This window comes from Pundamilia nyererei, unplaced genomic scaffold (genome assembly GCF_000239375.1).
Source record: "Pundamilia nyererei isolate P.nyererei 1_Seehausen unplaced genomic scaffold, PunNye1.0 scaffold00023, whole genome shotgun sequence".
NCBI lineage: Eukaryota > Metazoa > Chordata > Actinopteri > Cichliformes > Cichlidae > Pundamilia > Pundamilia nyererei.
Genome location: NW_005187424.1, coordinates 3,958,628 through 3,986,627, shown reverse-complemented (window position 1 = coordinate 3,986,627; position 28,000 = coordinate 3,958,628). Strand labels below are relative to the sequence as shown.

Here is a 28,000-nt window from a genome sequence, read left to right as displayed (position 1 = left end):
TGCTCTAAGCCCAGCTTTAGGCAGTCCCCCCCCCCCTTGGGCAATAAGGTATGGTGCAGAAGCCCCACCTACTTGTGAGAGGCAGCCAATCAGATTAAACGTGACATAAGAGGAGGGGAATAGGAAGTAAAGTAGAATGCACAAAAACTAAGGAATATTTTAAATTGTAAAATCATATAAAACTACTGTAGTAGAGTCTAAGGATAAAATGCGGAGCTGGAAATTATCATAATGGGTCTCCTTTGATGATTTTAGACCATTTCTTCTGAGTCGAAATGCGTGACAATAAAAAGTACATCAGTGGTTATGGACCTCCCTTTCTGTTTATCCCAGAAATGCAGGTCCATTAGAGTTTGGACAGTTAACTCATCTGACAGGATATCATTATCTTGTTAATAGTCTCATTCTGAACAGAATACAAACCGTTTCCTGATGAAAGCAAGAAGTGAAAACCCAAAGCCTAAATCTGATTAGACCAATGACTTGAAGGGGGCTTGTTTATACGTGCTGTCATAATTACAGTCATCAACTCTCCCAACTCTCAGCTCCTTTCAGGCTGAGGTCTGTGGCCTTCCAGATCCTGTCAGATTACAGTGCAGACAAACAAAAGCCACCACTTTTAATCATCTTTGTTAGAGCCGCAGCTTTGATCAGAGGCAACGGCTTCAGCCTTCTGCCCGTTCTTTGGTGTCACAGCTATTTGACTAAAAGGCAGAGAGGACTACATTCCTTATCAAACTCAAGCAGGCATGTGAAAAAGTTAAGGGGTATACTGGCCTTAAGGCAAGTTGTGAGCAGAGCTTTTACACATAGGATTTAGCATCAAAAGCAAGAGTTCAGGTGTTTCCCTACAAAACTGTGCAAGGCTTCTTGTCCTTGAAAGGGTTTTCTGAAGCAGGGATACCCATTAGCAGCGGGTCATTCTTGGCGTGCTCTCCACAGTAGCGCATCAGCTCCGATGAAGCCTTGGACACCTGCAAAGAAATCAGTAAATACACCAATCTCCTAAAAAATAAAAAAAAAAGTGGAACAGTCATAGTGGTGTGAATGTGACTGTAGACATACCTTTATCCTCTCGATGCTGGCTTCTATCCTCAGCTGCTGCACCGTCCGTCTGGCCTGAACTATGCTACTGGAGCTCTGCATTTTTGATGACATTGCAGTTTTTAGACAGCTGTGCTTAAACCTGTGTAAGACAAAATATGATCCTTACTGAATTCACGTTAATTAGTGTAGAGATGCATCTGGTATTTAGATAAAGGAAACCAAATAAACCGCAGTCTAATTAATTTGTTGATATGCTGACTGGCAACAAGATGTTCCTGCGGGAGATTAAAGAAGTGACACAAAGGCCAAGCTGCTGCTAAAAATACATGTGAGGCTATAACAGCAACAAAACAGAATCTAAGTTGATGAACATAGACTTGATGCTATTAGTATATAGAGACGAATGAGCTTAGCATCAAGTCAAATTGCAGTTATTTGGCTTAAAAGCGGTTTTCGATACCTCCCATATCCCAGCTGCACATTACCTTTCTGCTAAGGTTACTGCATTTAAATGCAATATTAAGTTACAAAATTAAATGTTGAAAAAAAAAATTGTTTTAAAATGATACCAATAAGAGGAAAGATGTGAAATAGAGCTATAAAAGTTGAAACGGAGCAAGAAGGAATCTGGCTCGGACTAAAACAAAAGAACACAAAAAAGTCTCTTCTGCCAAAAAATGAATGCTGATGTACTAAGTGGGAAGTGCAATTTTATTTCATGACCCAACGACAAATCATTGTGGCATGATTTGTCATACCTGACATCAATTGGCTTGATTTTCCTCCACCTGTCATAAGATTCTCCCAGGAAAGTAAAAATCCAATCAAATGACAGATCACTTATTGACACTACACGAGGTGGTTCTAGACAAAACATCAAGGACCAATGGCTTTAACCATCTTTGAGATACAGTCTATATCACTGTGTATGTCTGCATAAAAATGTTGCAACAATCTATGTAATACATGAAATATTTCAGTTATTGGCAAGTCAGGCACTCACTAACAAAAAAGGGCTATAAGAAAAAATACAAAGCTGCATGTTTACGCATTAGAGGTTTTATGCATGATGTCCTTAGATATAAGAAATCAAGTTACTAAAATGTGGAAGCTGAAACAAACTATAACTGTGCAACTTCTCAGAAGTGGCAGTTGACCTAATCCTGAATTCATTCAATATGCGTAAAAGCTGTGACCCAACCCAGTTTCACAATTCCCACTTCCAGGATACATTGGTTTGCTTTTACCGACTCATTACGTCATTGCTCGTAGGGGAGGCGACACGCTGGCCATTTTTTACATTTAACTTTAGCCAACTGTCAGGCAGAATTCAAAGGGGAAGCAGTCTTTGAACAAAACCTCGTGTTTCCTTTCTGTTTTCTCCACTAAAAGCAATTTCCTTTAAAAACCAGAAACAGTCTCTAACGCAAGAGTAACACAATGTCTTGTATTCAAAGTTAGAGTAAAACACAGTAAATGCACTGTTGAGCAATTTTATTGAGAACTTAAACTGTGCATAGCAATTGTTCAGCTGATAATTTGCAGCTTTTGTTCCTGGAACACATTAAGAAAACACAGCAGAGAGCAGCTCTGTGGGACTGACAAAAATAACCTTTGGCATGTGGTGCAGTAAATGTTAGCTCTGTGCTCTGGTGCAGGATATTACGGAGGAGGGGAACACGCTGAAACGGAAGGGAGATGAAACATGGGCAACTGCAGAACTGACTACAGAAAAAAAGACAAGACCATACATCTCTCTAACCCCCCCCTCACCCACCCACTCCTTTCCGCTTCCTCCACAGGAAGCAGTATCGCCTGTTACCCTCCAAAGTATAAATGATTAAATATGGGGTGGAGGTGCTAAAAATAGAAGCTACAGACATGGGATAATAACCTAGGATAGAGAAAGTGTAGCTGTTATTGCTGGAGTGCAAGGCTTTTGCAAGGCAGTTGTCAAGGTAGCTTTCCTGAAAACCTGCATGCTGACATTAAAACCAAAAGCACGATTGCACATATTTACTGTCAGGCTCGTGTACAACATTCTGGACCTGTGTACTCATTGTACAAAGGAAGTTACCACTTCATGTCATGCATCTCTCGTCAACACAGCTGTGCTGGCCAGGCAGGAGTGGACTCTGAAAAAGGTTAGAGCTGCGTCACAGCAGGGTTAGTAACTACCCACTAACGTCTGCACGGACACTGTGTGACGCTGGCTGTTACTATCAAGCCCCGAGACCAGAAACATAAAAGCGCTGGGTAACAGTGACTGTTTACACTGATCTAAACATTCGATTTTTGAGATGGAAGTGTAGAGACCTTTCATCTTGCAACACAAGTCACAGACTAAAAAACATCTAAGGTATTTAGGGCTTCCATACCTATGCTGGTATGGCTGTGTAAGTTTACTTGCAGCTTGCATGTTTAATGTTAGTATAGCAAAGGGCACTATGCCCTAAAAAACTGTGACCCCCTGTTGCATATTATTCCCCATACAAACTGCCATAATAAGTACACTTTAGAGTCCAAAAAACTCTTTCCCAACTAAGCAGCTTATCCTTCTAAATATTGCAATCCTGCTTAGCACATTTTATGCCTAAATGAAAAGGAATGCTGCACAAACATGCTACAGCTAGCATGAGTAACCTGTTTGGAATTTCAAATATTATAGCAGATATACTGATCCAAAAGAAAACTTCTATAGGTGTACTACTTTGCTCATATAAAACTGGGTCAAGGGAATTAAAGAATTTAATAGATAAACAAATTCAGTAATGGAATTGCTGTCAATTAGACGCATAATTAAGAAGATCCACTTAAGATTGCACTAGTTGTATGACAGCTTTGAAAGTGAAGCAGATTGGTGGCTTTCAGGTTGTTTAGGTGAAGCAACTTTTAGCTATTGTTCCCTCACTGGCTATGCCTTAAACCATCAGGCAAGAAAGCAAGTAAACCTGGCTATGCCTCACATTTCCAGCAGACCAGGTGTGTCTACCCTGGAGCCGAGTACCTGAACTTAATCGAAACCCTGACCAAAAACAAGCCACACTCCATTCTTCAGAGAGATGCTCCACCCTGCATTTTTCTGGAGAATGATACATACTGCAGCAGGACAATGAATCCAAACACACCTCAAAGCTTTGAGGGCCTACTTGAACACCAAAGTAGACCAAGGAGTGTGGACTGCTACCTGACCTCAACCTCAAAGAGCATTTGTGGGGGCACTTCAAAGACAAGTATTCCTGGCATCTCAAGAAGTTCAGTGGAACACTGTCAGATCATGCCAGTTTGTGTCCATGCTGTTATTAAAATACAAAGAGTGAAATAAAAACATTCTGAAATAAATGTACTTTTTTTCTAGAGATTCAGCTTCTCACTTAAACTATTAGGCAAGAAAGAAAGCAGAACTTATTTATACAGCACATTTCATTCTAGGTGGATTCACAATGTGCTGCACAAAGCACGAGCTACCACAGAGGCTGCAGGCACAAACCTAGTCAGATAATATGAAACTAAGTCAACAGACTGACGTGGGCAAGTGAATAAATAAAATAACTAAGAATATACCCATAAGATCCATAACACTTCACCACTTTTGACTGATGTCCCAGAATAAGCAGGCAATGAAGAAGAAAAAAAGTATTAGGGGTTTAGTTCTAAAACAAGCAAAAGCCAATACAATGACCTCAGTACAGGTGCTAAGTGGTCATATTTCCTGTAGAGCTGAAATTAGGATGTTTACCTGATAATCCTTTGAGCTGCACATCCAGACAACTAAAAGTAAAAGCATGGACAATTCTTTCTGCACATTAAACAGATAAAAGGTTTAAAACCTTTGTGCTATTTCCCGATTTATCAAATTGCTTGATTTATTTTGGCTCTGCTGCTGATTTGTGAAAAGATTTGTAACCTATACCACTTTCTATAGAAGGCTGTAAAAAGTTCATAAGAAAAACAAAGTGAAATTATTTGCAATAAAAAACAAGTTTCATGTTAAAAAAAAAAAAAAAAAACAACTCATGAGAACAGCTAAAAAGTAGCTGCTGGGAGGTGCTCGTCCACCAGTCACAGAGACGTGGAGACCGCAGGGACCAGATGTGGCATACTGTCTTCAGCAGCCAGACTGAAAGAGGTGAATGGGTTTACAGATCCTTGCAGCAGGATTGGTTCATCACACACAGACTCTGCTGTGCAACTTCGTTCAAAGGAACTGTCTGATACAGGGAGGTCCCTCTCCTGAAATGAGCTGGATTCCAAGTAATCCCTTATTATAAGTCAAGGCAGTGACTAGTGTTACAGTAACCCTTCTGCTTCTGAGGGATCAAAATAAACTAATTATTTGTAAATTTCATGCATGTCAATAATGTGACTTTTGTTGTAGGTTCTCCTTAAGATTCTGACCGTACTAAAGCTATTTGAATAAAATGAGTATTTTTATATTTCTTGAAGAAGAAAAAAAAACTCCCATACTTTTCCCGTAATATGTATGTACTGTAGTGAGGCAAACCGGACTGGTTTATAGCATGCATACTCAAATACAAGAAACGTTTAACCTGGATTTGCCCCAAAGTCAAAAAACATAAACAAGCTCATTTGCCCCGAATGAGCTTGTTTATGTTTTATACTTCTTGAAAAACATGAAGTATTCCTGAGTTAAAACCACCACTGCACTATATGCAGATAGTTCCTAGTGCAAGGAACACTTTTTAGTACACTAGAAATTTTATTTTTGAAATAAGACCTCAATTAAACAAATGCGTGGTTTAAAAAAAAAAAAAAAAAGTGCACTCATTCCAGTAAAACAAACATAAACAAGTAGTGAACTTTTATCACTGCGGGTGTGTGATTCCAAGTGCGGCAGAGTCTTTAAGATCCTGCTAGCCAAAAGAATGTCTGAAATGTCTTCAGCTGTGTTGCGCCTGTCTGCATCTAGCGTGTGTGCTTATGTGTGGCAAATGTAAACATGTGGCATACTGAAAGGATTGATGAAAACATATTTGAAGTTTTACAGCGGAGGGCTTACTTTGATGTGGCTTCAGGGCTTTTGCACAGGTGGGCCCTCACAGTGCCAGCACAGAGGTCCTGCAGAGTTTATGACAGCAGCTTTTGCCCTTTGGTGTGTAATAGTGCACACAGATCTGCTGCCTGACCAAATACTCTAATGACCTACTGACATATCACATGCCCATATGTGTACTGAAATACTCCTTAGCTGTTATTATCATTTCTTTGGTCCATACAGGCTCCTCCCTAACAATCTCAAAGCAGGAGTGATTGCTACAAAAATTTGCAAAACTCATTATGGAAAGCTCAAACTATTCCCGTTTTCATCCGTGACTAGCAAGAGTTCAAGAATTGGCTGTTGGTGCTGCAAATTCTTCATTTTTTAAAATTATGTTCTGTGTTTAACCTTTCTGAGACAATTCTTTTTTTTTTCAAGAGTGAAATGGTCAAGAGGGTGGAAAAAGATAGGCACACGCAAACATACAACTGAACAAATTAATTTTCAGTGCAACATTCAAAAGCATTTTCTTGATGCTTTACAAATGACTTAAATTGCCCCACTGCATGCTTCTCATGCTCTCTTTTTTTTTTTTTGGCATGTTCCAGTTCCAAAGCCTCACTTGGCATCTCCCCGTCTCACCTACAGTGGCTCCAAGACCCACAATTTGAGAAGTGAACTTGTTATTTAACTGACATTTTGGTCTGTTTTCTGGTTTTTGACGTGCAAACCTTAGGCTAATTAGAGATTTATTGCGCGTTATATCGATACACCTCGTTCTCATTCCCCAGGCACCATTTAGTGGTATTTTATTAAATTTGTGACTCATTTAGGTACAAAGTGTCCTGTCCTGTGGCACTGGGTAATGGCAGGTTGGGTTACTGAAGTGGCTTTCATTTCCAAACAGAGTTACTGTGAAGTGAGCAATTTTAAGCTTTTTTTTTTTTTTTTTTTTTAAAACATGAGTTATGAGAGTAACCACAAAAGTAAAAAGCTAGTGAGAACAAAAAGTAACAGAAAACCAAACTGTAAGAGTTCCCAAGGTGATGCACTTCCACCTGCATGTGTGCCCAACCTGCAGTGTCTCCATGCCTCCATGCTTTGAGAAGCACTGCAATAGAATACTGAAGCCTGTTATTTAGCTGGCTTACAGCCCACTTGCTGGTCTTTGATTTGCATGTTTCAGGCTAATTACAGCTCTAGATTTTTATGCATCAATTCAGCTCATTTTCATCCCCAGGCTTTTAGTTCTGTTTTACTAAATAAGCTCACATGGCTCATTTAGGAACAAGGTGTCCTTTAGCTTCCGGACCCTTACGCACTGGGTGATGACATTAGTGATATGTGGGTGTAACGGAAAACTCCTACAAGCAAGGTTATTGTGAGAGGGCATATTTCAACTTGAAAAACAGTATTTTCCTAACCCTAATCGACAGGAAAAGGACCTTGAAAAATAAAGCAAATCAGCAAGTGGAGAAAACAAACAAAGTGCAAGCAGGACACGCACCAGGGTATTCATCCTGATAACAGGGTTTGGGTTAGAACTGACGCATTGCCTGTCAACAGTGTGGCAGTGTCATGAAAAAGCACTCCCCCCTTCCTGATTTCTTTTTTTAATATTCATCACACTTACAGATAATCAACAAATAACAACAATAGACAAAGATAACCGGAATAAAAACAAAATGCATTTTTTACATGATGATTCAATTCAGAGTTAACTCATTATTTAACAATAATTAACCATATTGTTTGGAAAGCTGAGCTCAATTTCAATAGAGACACACAGGTGTAATTATTTCAAATACTGTTGAATCAAGAAATCACTTAATCTGAACCTGTCTGATAATATGAAGTAAGCTAAAAGATCTATAAACGCAACACATCATACCACGATCTAAAGAACAAATGAGAAACAATGTTATTTATATCTATTAGTCTGGAAAGACTAATAGCCAGATTGCAAGCCGTTATCCACAAATGGCAAAAACTGGGATCAGTGGTGAAGACCAAGGAGCTGGTGGTGGACTTCAGAAGAGGTCAGCAGAGAGACTACAAGCCCATTATCATCAATGGAGCTCCAGTGGAGAGGGTGCAGTCCTTCAAGTATCTTGGTGTCCACATCTCCTCAGACCTGACATGGGCTGCCCACATTCAGGTCCAGACCAAAAAGGCTAGGCAGCGCCTGTATCACCTACGACAACTGAGGAAGTTCAGGGTCTCTCCAAAGATCCTCAGGATTTTCTATACAGGCGCTGTGGAGAGCATCCTCACACAAAACATGACATCGTGGTTTGGGAACAGCTGTGTGAAGGACCAAAAAGCTCTCCAGAGAGTGATCCGTACAGCAGAACGCTGCTGCAGGATTGCTCTCCCCCCGCTTCAGGACACCTACACCAGGAGATGCCGGACTAGAGCAGCGCAGATACTGAAGGACCCGTCCCATCCTGGCAACAAACTGTTCCAACTTCTGCAATCTGGTAGAAGGTTCCGCATCTTCCGGGCAAGGACAGAGAGATTCAAGAGGAGCTTCTATCCCCAAGCCATCCGGGCCCTAAACACACACACCCGCCCTCTCACATCATCTATACAGTAATTGACTGAGACAGGACTCTTCCAGACACTAAACCAAGGCACAATGTACATTCCAAATTCCTTTAATTTTAAATATGTTTATATTGTCTATCCTGTAAAATAGTCAGATGTCTATTCATATTAATGTACAGAATTCAAACGCTTGCAGTATTCACTGTGTGTTATACTTGTATAACTATGCATGTGACAAATAAAGAACCTTGAACCATCCCAGGAGTGGCCAGCCTACCAAAATTACTCCAGGAGCAAGAAAGAACCCAGAACTACGGACATGCAGCACTCACTTGTCTCTGTTAAGGTCAGTGTTCAGAATATTAAAAAAAAAAAAAAAAAAAAAAAAAGAGTGGACAAAAATGGAATCTACCGGTGAGGTCCAAGGTGAAAACCACTGTTGACCAAAAACAACACAAAAAAACATTTTGATGAATAGATTCTGTGGACTGATGAGACAAAAGTTGATATTTCTGGAAGGTTTGCATCCTGTTATATCTGGCATGAAATGGCTTGTAATCGGAAGGTTGCCGGTTCAAGCCCCGGCTTGGACAGTCTCAATCGTTGTGTCCTTGGGCAAGACACTTCACCCGTTGCCTACTGGTGTGTGAATGTGGGTGCAATGTGCTTTGGGGTCCTTAGGGACTAGGAAAGCGCTATACAAATACAGGCCATTTACCAAGTACAAATGATTCTGAAATACTCCAGCAAATTAAATGAATTAATTTTTTAAAAAATATGTAAAAGTCAAAGTCTGGACTTAAATCACATTGAGATGCTCAAAACCCCTCCAAAGTGGCTAAATTGAAAAAAATATATATATATCAGCGAAGAAGCTATCACAGCTATCACAGCTATCACAAAACACGATAGAGTGCAAAGGGTGGCGCTACCAGTTATTACGTTTAGGGGGTAATTACTTCTTCGCAAAGGACCAGGTTTGGATATTTTTTGGCTTTTAATAAATCAAATTTTCATTTCAAATCTTCATTTTGTCTTTTCTCGGACTGTGTATGTCTAACATTACAAATTCTTTGATGATCTGAAGGATTCAGCACACATATGATAATATGTCAGTAAGCCATTAAGAGTGTTTGGTCAGGCAGATCTCTGTGCAATGTTACAAGCCAAAGGGGAGCAACTACAGCTTTGGATGGACTATGTCATTTCAATACTCTGCTGCAATATATCACTATTTATAATACTTAATTGCTTCAATAAAGAACAAATGCTTCATTAACTCCTATCTATTGCATACAAAGGTGTTATTCATTGTTTTGCCCAACTAAAGGCAGGCTACTAACCATGTCCTGTATGATTAGTTATCAGCTGCAGTTACAAAAGTGTTGCTCCATGGGACACAGAGCACCTCGGTTATCTGTCCCTTACACTGAGACAACCCCGGCAGGCTCCACAGTCTACTCCTGGGCCAGGATCTGTGGCAGCCTCTACAATAAGCTCTGAGGCTTAGGCTCATTTGAGAGGCACAGTGACAATGCAGACAGGCTATCAGTATTGTGCCACACTCACAACAGCTATTTTTGCATTGTTCGCAACAGAGGCAACTGGGACAGGAGTTGTGAGCTTTTACAAGTTTAACTGCGCCCTCATGAGCACTAATCTCAGACAGCCTGATGTTATCAGGGAACCAGACTGCCCAGTCAGGCGTGCAGAGGAAAGAGACAGAGGCCTCCCAAAGAGAGACAAACACACAGCGTCTCTTCTGGGTGTTGGAGGAGGCAAACTGTATGACTAATGCTATAACATTTCAATGTGTGCATGAGCATCATCGATTACAAGCTTTGATGGTGACAGACTTTAAAGGCGTCGGCGGTGCTGTCCAAAAAGCTTTGAACACCTAACTGTGTGAAGTCAGCAGACATGAAAAGAATCACAGAAGGTGTCGGTGTTTGCGCTGCAGATTAAAAAGGAGATCGGGGTTCCGAGCCGCTGAGTCACAGGCTGCAAGTTTCTCTCTGAGCTTCTCACTTTACTTTACATCCATTTCCTGAACTACTGGCATGCAGATTTTTTTTCTTTTTTTTTTTTAAACCAAGGGTGAGGTCAGATTTAGGACAACAGATTTTCACTCCAGTTTCCGTCTGCCTGTCCTTTCTTCCCACCTGGGCCCCATGTGCGGAAAAACAGGTTTCTTTTGAGAGCGTGTGCATGTTCGGTCACACAGCCTGCAGACAGGCGCAGCCGTTTAAAAGTTCAAAGCTTTGACTAATGTGCTTCTGATTCCCTGAGAAATAAGTTCATCTTGGTCTTTTTCATACACACCCTGTGGAGAGGTACAGTGAATGACATCTATAGATTAGAATGCTCTTTGAAGTTCTGGCAACTTGTCTTTTATGTACTTGGAATTTAGTGAAAGACAAGCAGCTAAAAAGCCCCAAACCAGGTGCTGCTCTCTTCTACTACACTTTATCATGCTGTATTCAGTTTCCTCCTCCCTCTGCTTTGATTATTTTCCAAAGAAATTAGATTTTGCTTTGGGAGATATTGCCTTTATTTGCCAAATACAGAAGAGCAACAGACGGACAAAAGAGGAACTACCCCACCATGTCTGAAGCTAAATCTGGACGGCCAGATGCAAGACAACATGCCAGCCAGCAGCTGTTGCTATTAATATGGAAATTAATGTGGGTGGGGGTTATCATGCAAACCTGTTGCAAAACTCACTTTGAAACAACACCTTTTTAAAAACTTGTTGATTTTTTCATCCACCCACTTTGACTGCAATCCATCAACAGTTGTTTGATGGCTAACTTAAAAAAGTTTTCCATCTAAATCAGGGATGTCAAACTCATTTTACATTGCGAGCCACCTACAGCCCACTTTGATCTTAAGCGGGCCGGAGAAGTGAAACTCCCCTTTCTGAAGCCAGATATTTGACTGTTTTCTGCATCTTAAAGAAAAAGTTGCTGCGACAAAGAAAAAAAATCTGTCAGAAAGTTGAAATCTCTTTAGTACTGAATAGCAGAAATTAGGCTCTCTTGTCAGATGTCATTTTTTGGAGGAAAAAAAGGAGGCCAACAACACTGTACACAATGATAAACTGGTGCGTAATGAGCAAGCAAATAAGGCAGAAAATAGAGATTTTTGATGGGAAACTGGTCTCAAAGTACACTGAGGGAAAGCTGTGAGGGAAGACAGCCAAAGTAAGTGGGAATTCATTACAATGTTTTTCAAACGTAAGGTGTAAAGTAGTCGTCTCCTTTTGCTGCTGGTTCAGTGAATTTCGGTTGGAGAGTGACAAAATCTGTAGTTTTGGAATCTGGGAGATGTTGGCTTCCCGCACCTGTTCGTTAATTGTTTGCCGTTTTAGCTTTTTGATGGTTGTTGAAATGGTTTTATGCCTTTGGAATGCAAGCATGCTGATCCACACAGGTATGCACACAGGTGTACACACGGGTATTCACAGACGCGGACTACAGCTTTCTTGGCTGCTGCCTCAAAGCACATTGTGCGCTGTCTATCTTGCGTGCTGCACAATATCGTTTATTATTTAGTATCTACTGATATCTACTGCTAGCTAGTTTATTGTGATGGTGCCGTTTTTTTTATTATGTTGCTCTTTGTTGTTTGCTTTCTCTTCTGTTTTTTTTTCTCTCCATACAGGTGACCCAGGTGTTTTGTTTTTTTTGTTTGTTTGTTTTTTTCTTTCTTCCCCCCCTTCTCACCGTCTCTTCTCCCCTTTGGTTTTCTTTCTCTCCCTCTCTTTCTTTCATTCTTTCTCCCTGTCCTATCCCCCAGTCATGTCTGTCCCGTTTGTAGCAACTGAAAATAAAATAAATTCATAATTATAATAAAGGTCAATCAAATGGACCAATATGGCAAGGCCATGATGATCCACTTGGTAAAATAAATCCGCTTGGCATCTTTCTTGGCCTTAAGACAACAATTCTGATGGCCAAAGATCCAAACGGGCCCCAAAAAAAAAGAAAAAAAAGAAAAGAAATGGTTTTATGAGCTTTTAGCTGAGATTCTGATGTTTCTGTTGTCTATATTCAAACAACAGATCTGGCGGTACATCACATTAAGCTAGATGTTCTCCCACTTGCCCCCGATTGTTTAAAGCGATGTTCAAACAATCAAAATGCATTGTGGGAAATGTAGTTTATAGCCAACATATGCTTTAAGCAGCATACAGTAAATGTATTTGAAGACAATAATGCACAAGCTCTCGCGGGGGTTTCGCTTGCAATATCTGAACTAAATGATCACTTGAGTCTTGTTAATAGCATCTGAAATGATGAACTTTCCTGAAATAGCACACATGAGTTTCCACTTCAAAATTAGCGACAAAGACATGTTATAGAGTGTGCACTCACATTTTTTACCACCTATTTGTTCATTTTAAAGTTAGAAGGCAACTATCTACTGATCCCAAGTAGTGCAAAGAAATGTATTCAGTATCTTTGTTTGACAGTAGTGAAAAGTTTAACATTTTAATATAATCGCCCAATCCTCCCTGACACCACGTTACTAGCGCCCTACTCCAGACAAGCCAGACATCCAGATTGAAGGGGACGGGGCGTCTGCAGGGATATTTCTGTGTTTATCCAGACTTTATTATCGTCACTTAGATTTTGGAAATGGTTAATATGTCTGCTGTCAACCCTAAATCCTCCAGACAAGAATCTGTCTTGGCTCCAGGAAAGAGCCCTCAAGGCATGGCTGAGTGTAAGAGTTAATGAACCCTTAGTTAGTTCTGTCTGCTCACTGACAGTCATCGTCTCTGACTTATCTTGCTGTAAACAGCCACTCAGAGACAATTGAGCCACACAAAGGATGTCCATAATCAGAAAGCTAAAGACCCGTTTTACTTGTAAAAATGTTCTAACTGTGATCCAACTGTGATGGGCCCTATACAAAGTGGCTGAGTGTGTATGCATCTGTAAATGTGAGTATTCAGGATGTTATTTCCTGGTGAGTGTGAGACATGAAAGCAGTGGGATTTTTATGCCACTGATATCACTGCACACATGCACCAAGCTGTCTCCACCCGATCATGGGAGAAAAACTCCCACCACCACGAACAAAACAAAAAAAACCCCACTCTCAGCAATAGGCTGCATTTGCTGAAATCCCCAAAGGAAAGAAAAGTGAGCAGGATGGAGGAAAAAAAAATAACAGCCTACTCTCTCCCACCAATACTTCCTGGAGCCTGGGGCAGTCCTGGATCTGCATGGGTCTCCCCGACAACTGAGCTTTGTCTAGACAGAAACCAATGCACCGCTCACCAGATAGGAATTCAGTAAACCCACAACCCCTCAGTCTCGCACCACCTTTAGCTCTCACATGGCACCCAACGTACAAGTCACAGCTCTCATTGTTTAAATAATCCAGCATTTACACTTCTAACCAACTGCACCACCCTGTTATTCATGAACAGAAATGGATGCATTTAGCTCCAAAGGGTTCTTTCTCTGCAAGAAGACCAACCCGTTTTACTCCCTACTTTGTGGGAAAATAAACAGGGAGAAGAAAATTCCTCTCAGTCCACATTAAACTGCAGCATCACATCACAAGACGCTTCACATTTAGCTTCAAAAACAGCAATACTGAACACAGACAGGGGTGTGAATGAACAGTTGAATAACATGTCAAACCAAGTAATCTACAACTTGCTTTTTTTTTTTTTTTACATGCTCTGTTGCTCAAGGATAATCGTCAGCAGGTCGTCCTCCCTTGTATCACCATTACACATTCAGCTGACACTTCCATGCCATTCCTCCAAGGTTACCAACACACAGTGCTCTCACCTTTTCCCCACTTCCCCACACTCAGCATGCCTAACCATCACACATACACTTATTAGCTTACATGCATGCAAAGGTTGTTCTTTCTTTACTGGTTCTGCCAGAGAGGAAGGCTAACTCACTATACCTTTACTACTGGGTGGCAGGTTTAAACATTTTATATACATTCTATTATAAAATTAAATTTTGAGAACATTTAATAGCAGGCAGTACTTCACACTTCACTCAACCATTAAAAAAAAAAGTGCAAAATAAGAAACCACATTTTGTGGCAACTCATTAGCATACATTTTATCAATGCTCAGTGCACATTTTCTGCAAAGAAAGCATGCGATTAAAAGGGTAAGAACGTGTAGGAAATTATGAGCATCCTGAGTCTAATTCTGAGTCTAATGATGGTAAAAATCTAATCTAGTATATTTTTTATTTATATTGTGGAGGGTGCAAAAGACTCCTGCAAAGACAATGCAGTCCATTACTTTTATAGATGATTTTTGTGTCCATCTTTTCAGATATTACTCTCCTTTCTACTCTTTTCCACTGCAATGCAAAGCAGGTCAGTGGAAAGTTGCTCCAATTACCCAGGATTAAAAAGGGAAAGTTTATCTGAAGCTACTACTCTTTTTTTTTTTTTTCAATGTTATTTCTTTAATGATTTGTTGCTTTTAAATTTTAGTCACTTTCACTTAAAAAAAAAAAGATGATTATTCTGTAACTGACATCAGCAAACACATTCATTCATTTGATCAGCTGCTGTGCTCGCAATTGCTACCAAGGTCAAAATGACCCCTTCCTCCTGAGGTTTGTCAGGACATCTCAATGAGACCCAGTTTATCTTCGTGTAAGAACTCCATCCTGCAATTTAAAAAAAAAAAGCAGGGATGATAACTGATCTACAACTAAAATAAGTTAAGCACTCTAAATGTTCTTGATTTCAGCACATAGACTTTGCAGACTCAAAGTTTTGGTGTTCTCAGTGGTGTAGCACTAAAGTCTGAGCCCTATACATGTGCAGGCGCAGTGCCACCCCGCTTCTTTTGATGACTCCACTATCACACCTCCTACATAAAACTAAATCAAGCTAAATCTATGTGTCTGAAGTACTTATCCAGATTGTCAGTAAATGTTAAACATTTAAATATATTCTTTCAACATACTTCAAATACTGTGTGAATTTTTTAAGCAAGAACTGTACATGAACATAGCCACTGTAGCATCATCTATTGGTTACTTTGTTCTAGACTTCACATCATGAGGTGTTTTTAAGGTAGCAATTTCTCAGCCGATTCAAAGAATGCAATTGCACAAGATGCAACACAGAATGTTTCATAAGCATCTGAGAAACAGCACTTCCCTTCCCGAAATATATGTCGTGTCTGTGACGGAATCAGACTCAAGCAAGACAGATCTGAGTCAGAAACATAGAATCTGTAGTTCATGTATCCGACTCCATGCAGGGTATATGCTCTACTTCAAAAATGGCCAATGGAACAAAACCTGATGCACTCACAGGTCACATTTGAGTGATGGGAGCAATGTAAACACAAATCGATTAAATGTTTTAATTTAACTATGCAAGTGTGGATTGTTTAATGAGCCATTTAAAATATATATATAGTTTTTATTAACAAATTTATGCGATAATTAGACAGACTGCACATATTTATTGCATTACATTGTTTGACTACATGGCATGACTTAGAGAGCAAGCTGAGCTTCGAAAGCTGGACCTGAAGACCTGCTAAGTTTAACACATATTTACACATACAGTAACTGTATCTCCATACCAATATCAAACACAAACAAGTTTAGCAGCTTACATCTTTTATGGGTGTTTTTGAAATCTAAAACAAACACTTGGAGTTTGAAAAACTCTTCTCTTTATTACGCTAAGCTGATGTTCTGGTGTTTCATAAACTGGAAAAAATTTGTTGTCAATAATCATAGTGACCCTAACATGCATTGGGTGCATGCTAGATTTTGAGGCAACCAAAAAAATTAATTCTGGTATGGCATACCACGTTGCATGGCAGATTGCAACCTGCAAATACTGTCTGCACAAATAAAATGAGAGTCTGGTTTTTAGTCAAATGAGAGCTTCCTGTGGTTTTTGTAGAGAAGTTGATATAATCGCATGATGTAATCAAACATGCCCACTAGTGAGAGAAGGTGGTGTTAAGTGATAGTGGCTGACAGGGAGACTACTTCTGCTGCCACCTGACTGCTTATCATGACGAACAAAGGACAGAGAGGCATAAAAAGAGGCTAGGGATGGGAAAGAAAAACACAGCCTTCTGACCTCACACTAACAACTCTCCCACCTCCTTCTTCTTCTCCCTCCGGTGAACTCTAGAGCACCCCAGAGCTGAGTGAGCACACAATGAACAGCCGTGGGAGAGGCAGAAGACAAGGCTGCAGACGTAAGAGCAGCTAGGGTGGACACCGTGCAAAAGTGTCCTAATAGGGACACTACACAAGTGCTTGCAGCTTATGTCTCGTGACACCTGATTGTAAACCTGCAGTCCTAACCCATTACTAATCTGCCCTTTGGACTAACACGTTATTACCAGAGAGTTTGCATACACTGAGTTGAGAGCAATGAAACAGGTATTATTAACTGAGAAAGAATTCGAAACATCCACCTCGCCCATCTCTGCACAAGGAGGCAAAGTACATTTGGGAAAGTTTCAGGATGACAAAAACCTATACAGCACATCACTGAGGATTTAGTTTTCACGGAAATTCAAGTTTAACTGGTCTGAATGCAACTGCAATCTCAGTGGACATTTTGACTGAACCCAAATAATAATAATAAGAAGAAGAACAAAATTACTATTTGAAAGTACATTAGTTTATTTAGTTAAGCATTTGTCTTTAACTTGTCCATTTATAATGTGTCACCTTAAACAGTCACACTTTCAATCATAAATATTTTAAATGTATTTTACAGGAGCAATTATAAAGCGCAGTTAAGCGATTACACTTGTTCAACAGATTTCCTGAAAAAGAAATTAAAAATAATAATCATATTTTATACCTTTTTAAGTTTGTATGCGAGTTCCTCTTTCAGCTCTGTTTTTGTTTTCTATCAACTTACAAAAGTTGTTTTGTTATAGACACCAGATGTTTGCCAGCTACATTAATAACATAGTTACAGCTAAAATGAAAATAAAAGCATGTCTTTACTAGTTAGGGCACATATCTTTGACTGGGCAAAGGACAGAGAGTCCTTCAGAGTCTACAAGGCAAATCAGTTCTCACTTTCACATTAACTGGCTCTACCATTAACCTCCTAAGACCCGAACTCTTCCACGACATGCATTTTTAATTTCTCTTTGATATTTGGGCATATTGGGGCCCGATGAATGTAAAAACAAAGAATTACCAGATTTTTTTTTTTTTTACCTAATTTTGTTTTTAAAAAAAAAAAAAAGACACATATGAGGATATTCGTTTAAAATTTTGATAGAACAGCAGCAGTATAATGTCCTCATAAGTGGATATCAGGCCGTTGTAGAGCAACATTGAGTATTTTGGTCGAAATACCCCAAAATGTGATGTCCACATATGTGGATGGCAAGTCCTAGGAGGTTAAACATGGCGCCATTGTGCAGTAATCTCATAATAACCATTAATATTGTCATTCCAGTTCTGTAAGATATAAGAAGAATTCTGCAACCCCTCCTGCCTTCATCTCCAAGACAGAAACAATGAAGTCTGTAGTACGTCTTTCCAAAGAGAAAGCATTGAAGGGAGGGATTATAAGACTTTTCAGATTTCCATGCACTGCAGCTTTAACAAGGTTTTACAATGTAGTGTAGGTTTTGTGTTGTAGTCATGCATACCATGTTTGGCTCATGTCAGAAGCATGCTGAGCAATAGATCAGTCAGTGATACTGCTCATTTCCAGTCATGACAGTTAAAACACCAAATAAACAGGATTTACTGCCCCCACCAACCAGTCAAGCTGCAGTTCACATTTTCCCCTCTAGTTCCTAAACAATGCACAACGGACAGAAAATCATTTTTGCAGAATATTATAAAGTGAGGTTGACCTTTTGCATTTAAAAATTAATTACTTTATCACTTCATTCTTTCTTTTTTCACTCTTCATACATTTAGTAAGGTTAAAGCAACTTTTGAACACCAAATTTGAATAATTTCATTACTGACTTGCATTTCACTCTCAGCATCTTCAAAACTTCAATGTCAGTTTGTCTGCCACATGTTCTGACCTGCTGTGTCACTGTTGAGAAGTGAATCACAGCTGCTTCGATTTTAACAATGAAAGCTAAACAGAGCGCTTTTCAATATATAATCTCTTGGCAATTAAGCATTTACATCAGTAAGAGCATTTATGCTGTCATTAGGTTACAAAGACCTAGACAGGTCTGCGATTTCAAAAGTGCAGAAATCTGTAGTTTCATGCAATAGCGACCTGCTTATTATCCAAAATAAGCAATTTAACTTCCCAAAAGATTACCTCAGTCTGTCTACATGACCTACATGATATGACAGTCAAACCCGGTCCAGTGCAGAGAGTTCAGATGGTGGCTGAGCCTTTTTCAGTCATGCATTTTGGAGTATTATAATGCTGCATTCATTCAAAGCACCGACCAGGATCTCACAGGGAAAGTATGTGCGCACCAGTTGGAGCGGTTTGTTTTGAGAACAGTGCAACTGCATTGGAACGTGGCTGCAGTGCTGAGCTGCATACCACCCTGTTTCATCTCTAATGAATGTCAATCAAAGGCACATTTTTACAGCAGCGCAGACCACCAAGTGTATACTTGTAAGGCAATGCAATTAAAAGCAACTTATTTCTGGACTGGAAAATATTTCGCTGTGCCACTGTCTGGTAGAGGAAAATGTTTTAGGAAAAAAAAAAAAAAATCAAAGCAGGAAAGAGCAGCTTGTACAAAAGAATCCCAGGCATGCAACCAGTGGCTAGGCAGAGTTTCTGGGCAGGATGACATCCCGACGGCTGCTTGGCCTCCCTCTCTTAACTGCCAAACCCTTATGTTTGTTAACTGGACGCCAACACTCCCTGAATGGCTTCCGCAGCAAAGATCAGGGTGGCTGGAATTCTCGTCTGGCAGACATGTGGCACAGGAGCGTCTCAAAGTGGACACCACAGCACACGAACAGATAAAGCAGCCTGTGTGCACTGTTTATTGTCAGGGCCCTGAAACCATGATTAGAGGGTTGGGGGTTTTTTTTGTTTTGTTTTTTTAAACGGGGCACATTTGTTGCTATGCAGAAGCACTTTCTAATACCTTCTATACAATAGCATGTACAATGACAGATACATATGAAAACAAGCAGCTGCTGCTTTGTCTCTACAAGGGAAAGTCACCCATGCTTTGTGTGAACTATAGCTGGAGTGGACAGGTACTATAGTTGCATGCTCAAAAACAAAACAAAACAAAACAGGAATGCAGGTTTGCAGGATAAAAATATGCCTTTAGTTGCACCGAGGATAGAAATGGAGCTAAACAATGCATGGAGCCTGTGCAGACAGCTGCATGCATTGATTAATGAAGATCATTACTACATCATCAGATATGCAGTACAGGGACAACTGAACGCTTCCTGTGTGGACACAGCTTAACTGCCTATTGCCGTGTTATTACCTCCATGAGGATGTACACAGTCCACAACTGGGGTAATTACAAAAATCTTGCTAACCTACCCACATAATGCTAATGTTGAAACGGATCATGTTTACCATGTTAACCATTATTTACAATTATTTTTTCTATAAGGAAATGGCAGTGGATCATCTTTCAGTTCATCTTTAGAAAACAACTCTCTGTTGTTGCAGACTGGAGAATGTATTCAGTTCTTGAACCATGCATGCGTGCGCAAAACTTCATGGCAGTTGCATGAAAATTCTATTGATGGAAACTGGATATGCAGTGACCTAGTTGTTGACTGAGCTGATATTTCATCGGGAGCAACAAGAGGGCGGCATTGTAATTACACATCTGAAACTGTAGCAATAATTCATTTGTGGCTTTATGTCTACATAATGATGGGTAGACTGGACGTTCTGTTTTATTCTCACAAAGCATGCCATGGAGAAGGTTCCTGTGCTAACAATAAACTACATAGTAGATTTATAGTATTAGTCTAATGCATATGGTTCCCACTGAAAAGGGTTTTACAGGTAAACAAGGAGCAAGTAGAATCAGTGGCTGAAGTAGCCCCAGCTGCACACTTCTGAGACTTTATGTTCTTTGACTTGCAAACTTGATGAATCTGTTTGTCCTACCTCAAAGCCAACATGTGTCTACATTATAGTTCTGCAGATAGAAGAGCTAATCTCAAGTGGCATCTGCAAGCCTTCGGGGCAATCAAAGGCCACCCAGTGAACGCCAGTCCATGTTAGAGGTCCATAAATAATACTAGAACTTAAATCTCTGTTTCACTGCAGTTTCTGGGAACACGGGACCAGTGCAAAAGAAAGTCCAGATGAAAAAGAAATGCTATCGAACGCATTCACTTCCCAGACACTTCAAATACGTTTTCCAAGAAACAACTTGAAGCATGGAATGTGCGACATGAGAGGAAAAAAACTTAATAAGTGCTACCCGGCATGAGAACTGGTGAGCAAACTACTTCCTGCAGAGGGGCCGGCCACTCCTGCCTCAGCCCATTGCTAACCGGCATGAGTAGGAGTGTGCGTGCATGTTTGCGTGTACAGTAAGTGATTGTGGGGTGAGAGGGAAATTCGAAGGGAGGGGTGGGGTTGTTGTTCAGGAAGTAGATACAGTGCAACAGAGGAGAAGGAAGAAAGGAAGATGCCCATATATGAGCAGGCGCTTACGAAACAGGATGGAGGACATGACTGAAGAGGCCTGGGATCTCCCGTGGGTGCAGAAATAATTAAGTTAATGTGAAAAAACCTCCTACACATATAAAAACACACACACTGTCAATCAAAAAACGCCAAGCCCCAATTTTCATGCATCCTGACGCTTGCACAGTAAACTGCTGTGTTCAGTTAAGATCTCACATTAAACCTGCTCAGTAAAAAAAAAAAAGGTGTTAGAAATTGAAGCAGTTATTGAGGAACCAAGATAGTCCCACCAAATGCAAGACATTGCCCCACAAGGTTTCTGTTAGCACAGTGGAAAGACTATAGACAGAGGCCCTGCAGCCAATTAATAACACACCTGCACACAGGCAAAAAGAGCCTTTGTTTAACACCTGCATGTAGACTGGGTCACCTTTTTTCACTTGCTGTTTGATTTAAATTCAGGTGAATGCATATTTTTCAAAGTACTTACTTTGGACCTACAACTGATTTAAAGCTTTTATTTCCTGAGGGGCTGCCCCCACAAATTGCACGGTAGTTTACATTACACACACCATAAATTTCACTATACACCCACAGGTTCCTATAAAGACAAAAGGTTTGTGTTGTACCCCTACACAAACATGTAAAAAAAAACAAAAAAAAAAAAAAAAACGCACACATTATTAACAAATGCAAAGTTCTTAACAGGGTCACTCTGCACAACACATGAGTATTCACACACAAGAGTCCCAACACAGCTGCAACAAATGAGCAGATGTGCATGCTTATGGAGTTCCCAGTGTGGGACATTTCAGATTCTCAGTGTTTCAATGGCATAAGCGAAAAAGGAAAAACAAAGCGGTTTCTACATCAGTTATTAATTTAACAGACCTTCAATATGCTGCAGCAATGAAAGGGTTATCTCACGCCTAACATAAGGACAAACCTATAGACTGTATAATACTGCCACCATGTGGGGGAAATTTGTAGAATTGAGTCATACAACTATCTGTAAGAAGGTATCCACAGAGAAACTAATCTGAAACTAGCTTTTTCTTTCATTTCCTAGATTGATATCGTGTTAGCAGCAGATCTCTTAATTAAAACAGATACAAGTAACAAAGAACAGATTGTTTCCTTGCGTATTGATTGGCAAACCTGAGACTTTTATTACGTGTAATATACTTTTAACTGAATTATTAGCCAAGACATTTTTATTATATTTAGGTGCATATTTTCCTGACCAAGAAAATAACAAACATTAGTTCAAGTAAGTATCCAATGCACCTAATCATAGGTAATTATTTAGAGAAATTAATTCATTAATGCTATCAAAACAGCTTCTATTTCTAGTTAGAGAAGATTCTTTGGATCTAAATCGTGATTTTGTAGAAATGTTTTAAGTACTGATATCATTTGGAGCCAAAACGTGTACAGGCTTTTCTTCCTTTCTTCTTTCTGGCCTGAATCTAGTAATGTTTCACATTTTTCCCCCTCTAATATTAAATGAAGAACCACTCAGAAAATAGGCCATTTAAGGCCCTCACAGTAAATTCATATTAAAGGGGTTATCAAGTATAAAGTTGGATGCTTGAAAACAGGGGCAGGGGTGAGTAAGATCCAATTTCATACAGTTAAGTGAAACAAATTATAAATGTTATGTTTCACTGTGTTTGAAGCATACATTACCAGTAATGTAATCAGTAGCATGTATTTGTATCTTACAAATTCCACACCTGTGATGCCTTTTTGTAAATGTAGGACCCAAGTCATAATCCTAAAGAGCAATCCCCTATGATTTAAGAATATAAGAAGATACAGTGTAGACTCTTTCTAAACACAAGAGGGCAGCACCTCACAGATGGTCCTTAAGTCTGAAGATATGAAATACTCAAACAGGCTGTGCCTAATTAATAATGAATAGGCTGGTGAAACAATGTTTGCAACCTGAGCCACCTTGCAATTACAGAAATGGCTGGTGGCGATAGTTGTTTTAAAGATGGGAGGCAGCCTATAAACAAGGACACAGACCTGTGTGCGAAATGTTCTCAGGGAGCATGTACTTGGTGTTTCTGTCTGAGTGGGCAGCATAAATCTGGAAAGAAAAAGCAAAGAAAATATTATTTTTTTAAAAATTAGCCAATCGTGGATTCATGTTTACCATTTCTTCCAGATGAGGCCAAACAAAGAGCTGTGAGCTCCCACGGTGTAATTAATGAATGCTAGCCCTCTGACACTAGTTTCCACATCATTTAGGACAAAATGTGAAGCAGTGGTGGGTGGGGTATACCCAACCCACTGCTCTACTTGCATTCATTACCACATTCCAGTGAGACCAGTTAGATGGCCAGTCCTTTAGTCAGAGAACTTTGTGTCTGGGCAGTTTGTCCCAACAACAGAGAGGAGGCAGGACTTGGTGGTTTAAAGTAAGGAACAGATATCCTCAAATATTTTTAGTACTTTCCACTGTTTATTATTTTCTTTCCACAGTAGTAATTCATCTTACACGTTCTTCAAGCCTGAGCAATACTTGGAAGAGTTGGTATATAAGCATTAACATCTAAATAATATTCTTAACTGAAACAAATGCAACAATTAAATACAACATAAAAGGTTTTTGCACAGAGTAGCAGAGTTTTTGGGGACAAACATTCATACTGAAGGTACCATTTATTCAAACGCACAAATTAACTTGGATTCACTTTAAATGTGTAACTGTTATTTAGTCATCATTTACAGTAGTTATACATGTTCAATATCAAATCAAAGCACACACACACAGTCCTGGAGTTGGTTTATGCAATTGTCAGTTGAGCTGTACATCATGTAGAACTGCACAACGAAGCACGTGTCTATAAATAACCCACTGCAGCAATATGACAAGTCCCAAAATGTCACTGAGATCAGACACAGGGTGACACGAACAAGTAACCTGGCTACTGTCACACAGGGTCTGTGTGTTGCTCTGCGGGTCAGGGGGAGACGCGGCAGATGAGATGTTAATCCTGCCACAAGGATGGGAAAAACAACAATGAGGCTGCAATTTCTGCTCCCGCTAAAGGAGTTTACAGCAGATGTTCGGTGGAAATAATTTGGAAAATTAAAGGAATCTTTGATGAGAACGCAGAAGTAATAAAATTTCAACACGCAATGTTCTAAGATGCTAATATTGGGAGCAACGAGAAAGCCAACAAGTAAGGCGAAGTAAGAGACGAGAGTGTGAGTTGGTTTGGATAAAACAACAACCTCCAGGGCCAATCCAACAAAGAAAAAAGCCAAGACTGAGGTTTCAACATGTGGAATCCCAAAAACAGATGACGTCATGGTGGCTACATCCATCTTCTACATACCATCTATGGTTTATAGACAGATAAATGAACTGAAGTGGCACAGCAGTTATAGTCAAATATACAGAGAGTTTATTTGACTACACAATCATCTTGTTCAATCAAACCACCTAAATGTTGTGCATGCGTTTCAGTCTGAAATGTTACATTATAGGGCGCTCGTTTCAAAATTGCTTTCCAAGTAGACAAATAGTAAAAGAATACACAACGCCAAGTGACATCTTTGTTCATTCATTTATCCAAATATTGACATAAATCCTAAGTATTTTTATAAAGGTTTAAACTGGAAAAAAAGGGAATCCTTACACTTACAGAACCTTTATGAATTGCTGCTTGATGAATACCTGCATCAATTAACTTGTAGCTGACTAGTTCCCTGCATTAAAATATCTGTTAAATGTCCATGCTTTTAACTGTCTCCATGACATCTGGAGGAAACAGCTGCTGTGTGAACAACGGTCTGATTTTGATTAACTGATTAAGAGCTACACTGGTTTTATTGTAGAAGGTCTGAATATTACAATATTAATAACAAAAGCCCTTCTCCAATCTAATAACTTTAAACAGAACAGTACACTGCCTGGTGGCCATCACACAGTTTTCAGAAATGCCGCATCTTGTTTGAAGACAGAGAGAGTCAACACTGTAATTACAGGGTGCATGTAACTAACTATTGGTTTAAAAATGGAAAGTATTTGAGAGGTAAAGTCATTGAAAGCTAATTGTGAAAGCCTTTCATCACTTGCTGATAAGCAGTTAATGCCTTGTGCACTAAGCAGCCCTCTTACGTGCGACATATTCTCCTCGTTGAGGGTATAATACCTTCATCACTGCGACACGCTCCAGTGAGGAGGCTAAGAGAGCTCTGACATACGTCAAAGCAAGAGGACATTTTTCACATATTGCTGTGGACTAACAGCTCGAGGGTGCTGGCGGCGACTGTGCTGTGTTGACTGGAACTTCTCTCTAAAGGTCTTTGTGACCAGAGCTGTGACGCACAGACGAGTTCCCCAGAGGCTGAGCGTGGAATTTGAGTCAAGGGATAGAAGGGGGGTAGGGGGGACCTTCTCACGAGATTAAACCACGCTAAGGTCTGCACCAGTAAGTGTGGGGTAACCAGGCAACATGACCATACCCACGTCAGCACCACAAATGCACTCAGGTGGAGTCACGCTGGACTGCCAGAAGCCATGACAAGATAATTCTCCTGAAAGATGAAAATCATTTGTCATGGACACACAGAGTTACGTTGCATGCTCTCCCCAAACATGCTCACAGGTTCAATAATAATAACAGCCATACCAAAATTATCTCACAGAAACGTCATCATACTACTGAAAGAAAGTAAACACGTGTAGCGCTTAGAAAAATATGTAGCATCTGTTTATGCAGTGTAAAAGACAGCTGTTTTGATCAAAACTTTGCCAGTTTTACACTCAATTTTTATATTAGATTTTGGCATGCTGCACTTTCCTTTGGGGTGGACCGAACATTTGCTCAACAAAAAAGCTTCAACTGAATGCCCCCTAAATGCAAAATTTTCAAATGCATCCCTTTATTCGTTTAAAAAGTCTGACAGACTAACACTAAAACACTGCTGAATACTGCAGATGGATTTCCTGGTACTAAAAATCTTGATCAATACGTATTTAAAATGATCATCATTACCTGTCTCATAGCTACAAAAACAAACCAAAAAAGCTATTAACTGAGAGTTAATAGATTACTAGCTCGGTTAGTAAACTGAGACTAGTTTTGCCAATTTTCTGTAGTAATTGGAGATGGGAATCCAGAAGTGGTTCCAACTGATTCAATACATGGGAATTATGTGCCTCAAACTTCCTTTTATCATTGCTGGCATGTTTGTTTTCCTGACAGTTGGATGTTGCAAAATGTCAGAAGCTTTTGCACAACTCAGTCATATGCAATTCTTTGTCTTCTACTCTGTTTCTGCAGTCTTCAAAGTCAGAAAAAAAGACTAAAGACTAGTGCAGGTCTTCATATTATCCACAAAACAGATACTGTGTGGAGTAAACGGATCAGAAATCAGAAAGGGATTAATACCAAATAAATGTAAGTACTAAAAATACTGTTAAACACTTATTAACATTTAAATAAAAGCTAAACTCTACAGTTATTTTTAATGTATCTCCTACCTCATTGGAAAATCATAAATCAGTCTATCATCTACATTACTAAAAGTCCAGTCCAAGAGTTTGTGCAATGCATAGGCTTTAAGAATGCGACTTCACATCTTAAATTCAGATTTTAGCTGAGCACATTCACCTGAGAAATACACCGCTTGGAACGTCAGATATTATAATGAAGTGTTGCTACTCCTATAAGACCAGCAACTCCTCCCGAAACACGTCTGAGTTAAAGAGAAGTTTAAACATTTAAGGCAGACTATGTTAATCTACTGTTTACTGCAGCTCTAATAAAGCACTTCACTCACATTTACTGAACTACGTTTAAAAAGAAGAGCATCAGTTTCCCCGCTCTGACCCTGATAACCTACAGTATGATAACTTCCCACAACACGCTGTAGTGTTTTCACACTGTTGTAATACTGGCGCTGTTAAATTCAAAGAAAGCCCTGCTGCAGGTAGGCTTTCCAAGAAGTGTAATATTCCATCATACTTGTAAATCTCTCAAATATTCGCTGACCTTCACAGAGATTTATCCAGCATGTTTTCTCAGAAATATCGCCATGACATCACTCATGTCTCCTCTTGGAAAAAAAAGAATCCTAACCGCTGATTGAAACACCTGTTTACCAACCATGTATTTGCACAATAAATTTTGCCAACCATTTAAAGCTGCAAAGTGTTCTTTCCCATACTCTTACCTCGTGTTTACACTGGTTGTTGCCTCAGGTTAATGGACTGGAAGTCACAGTCTACCATCTGGCGTTTATTAAAAGCAGCAGCAGTGTGGACACAGCAGAATGAAGAAAGATTATTTATGTAATCTCTGTACTGATACTCACCTGGCCTCTCGGATCCAAAACCGGGTTTGTTCCTTTGTTTTGTTTTTGTTTTTTTATGTGGTTGTTTTGTTTGTTTGGGGGTGGTGGTTTCAAAGTCGAGCCATGAAATAATCCCACACGAAGCTCTCGCAACTCGACAAAAATGTCGACTGAAAAGTTTCAGCTCGGATTAAACAAACATTCAGCCGTGTGGAGGTGAAAGCGCAGTGACGGGAGACGCGCTCAGTCATCTGATGTTGGCTGCTGCTGGGCAGGACTACACGCCGCTTCCTAATCTTTGGACAAGGCAACAGCGCCCCCTGTCGGTGGCTTATACAGATGGTAATTCATAGGATCCTGATTGTGCTACATCTGCACCTGAGATATTCAAAATGTAGAAATGCAGGTGTCCACGTCCACGTTTCAAAATGATCCTGCACTTGCCATAAATATATTTTCAGTATGAAGTGCGGTTTTGTTTTG

At 39.8% G+C, this 28,000-nt stretch overlaps 1 protein-coding gene across 3 annotated transcripts; it reads right to left on the bottom strand.

Annotated features, from left to right (window-relative positions):
• Positions 1-169: 169 nt before the first annotated feature.
• gng12b (guanine nucleotide binding protein (G protein), gamma 12b) lies at positions 170-27,602 on the bottom strand. 3 transcript variants are annotated; one of them, XM_005727240.1, is made up of 4 exons: positions 27,539-27,602; positions 23,234-23,297; positions 1,066-1,140; positions 170-974 (listed from the first exon to the last, which is right to left on the bottom strand). In XM_005727240.1, the coding sequence occupies exons 2-4, from the start codon at positions 23,291-23,293 to the stop codon at positions 849-851; spliced, it is 261 nt and encodes an 86-aa protein (XP_005727297.1). In that variant the 5' UTR covers positions 23,294-23,297; positions 27,539-27,602; the 3' UTR covers positions 170-848. The 3 variants fall into 3 exon arrangements, with proteins under 3 accessions (XP_005727297.1, XP_005727299.1, XP_005727298.1); XM_005727242.1 differs by lacking the exon at positions 23,234-23,297 and having other exon boundaries at positions 1,066-1,186; positions 27,539-27,598; XM_005727241.1 differs by lacking the exon at positions 27,539-27,602 and having other exon boundaries at positions 1,066-1,186; positions 23,234-23,291.
• Positions 27,603-28,000: the final 398 nt, after the last annotated feature.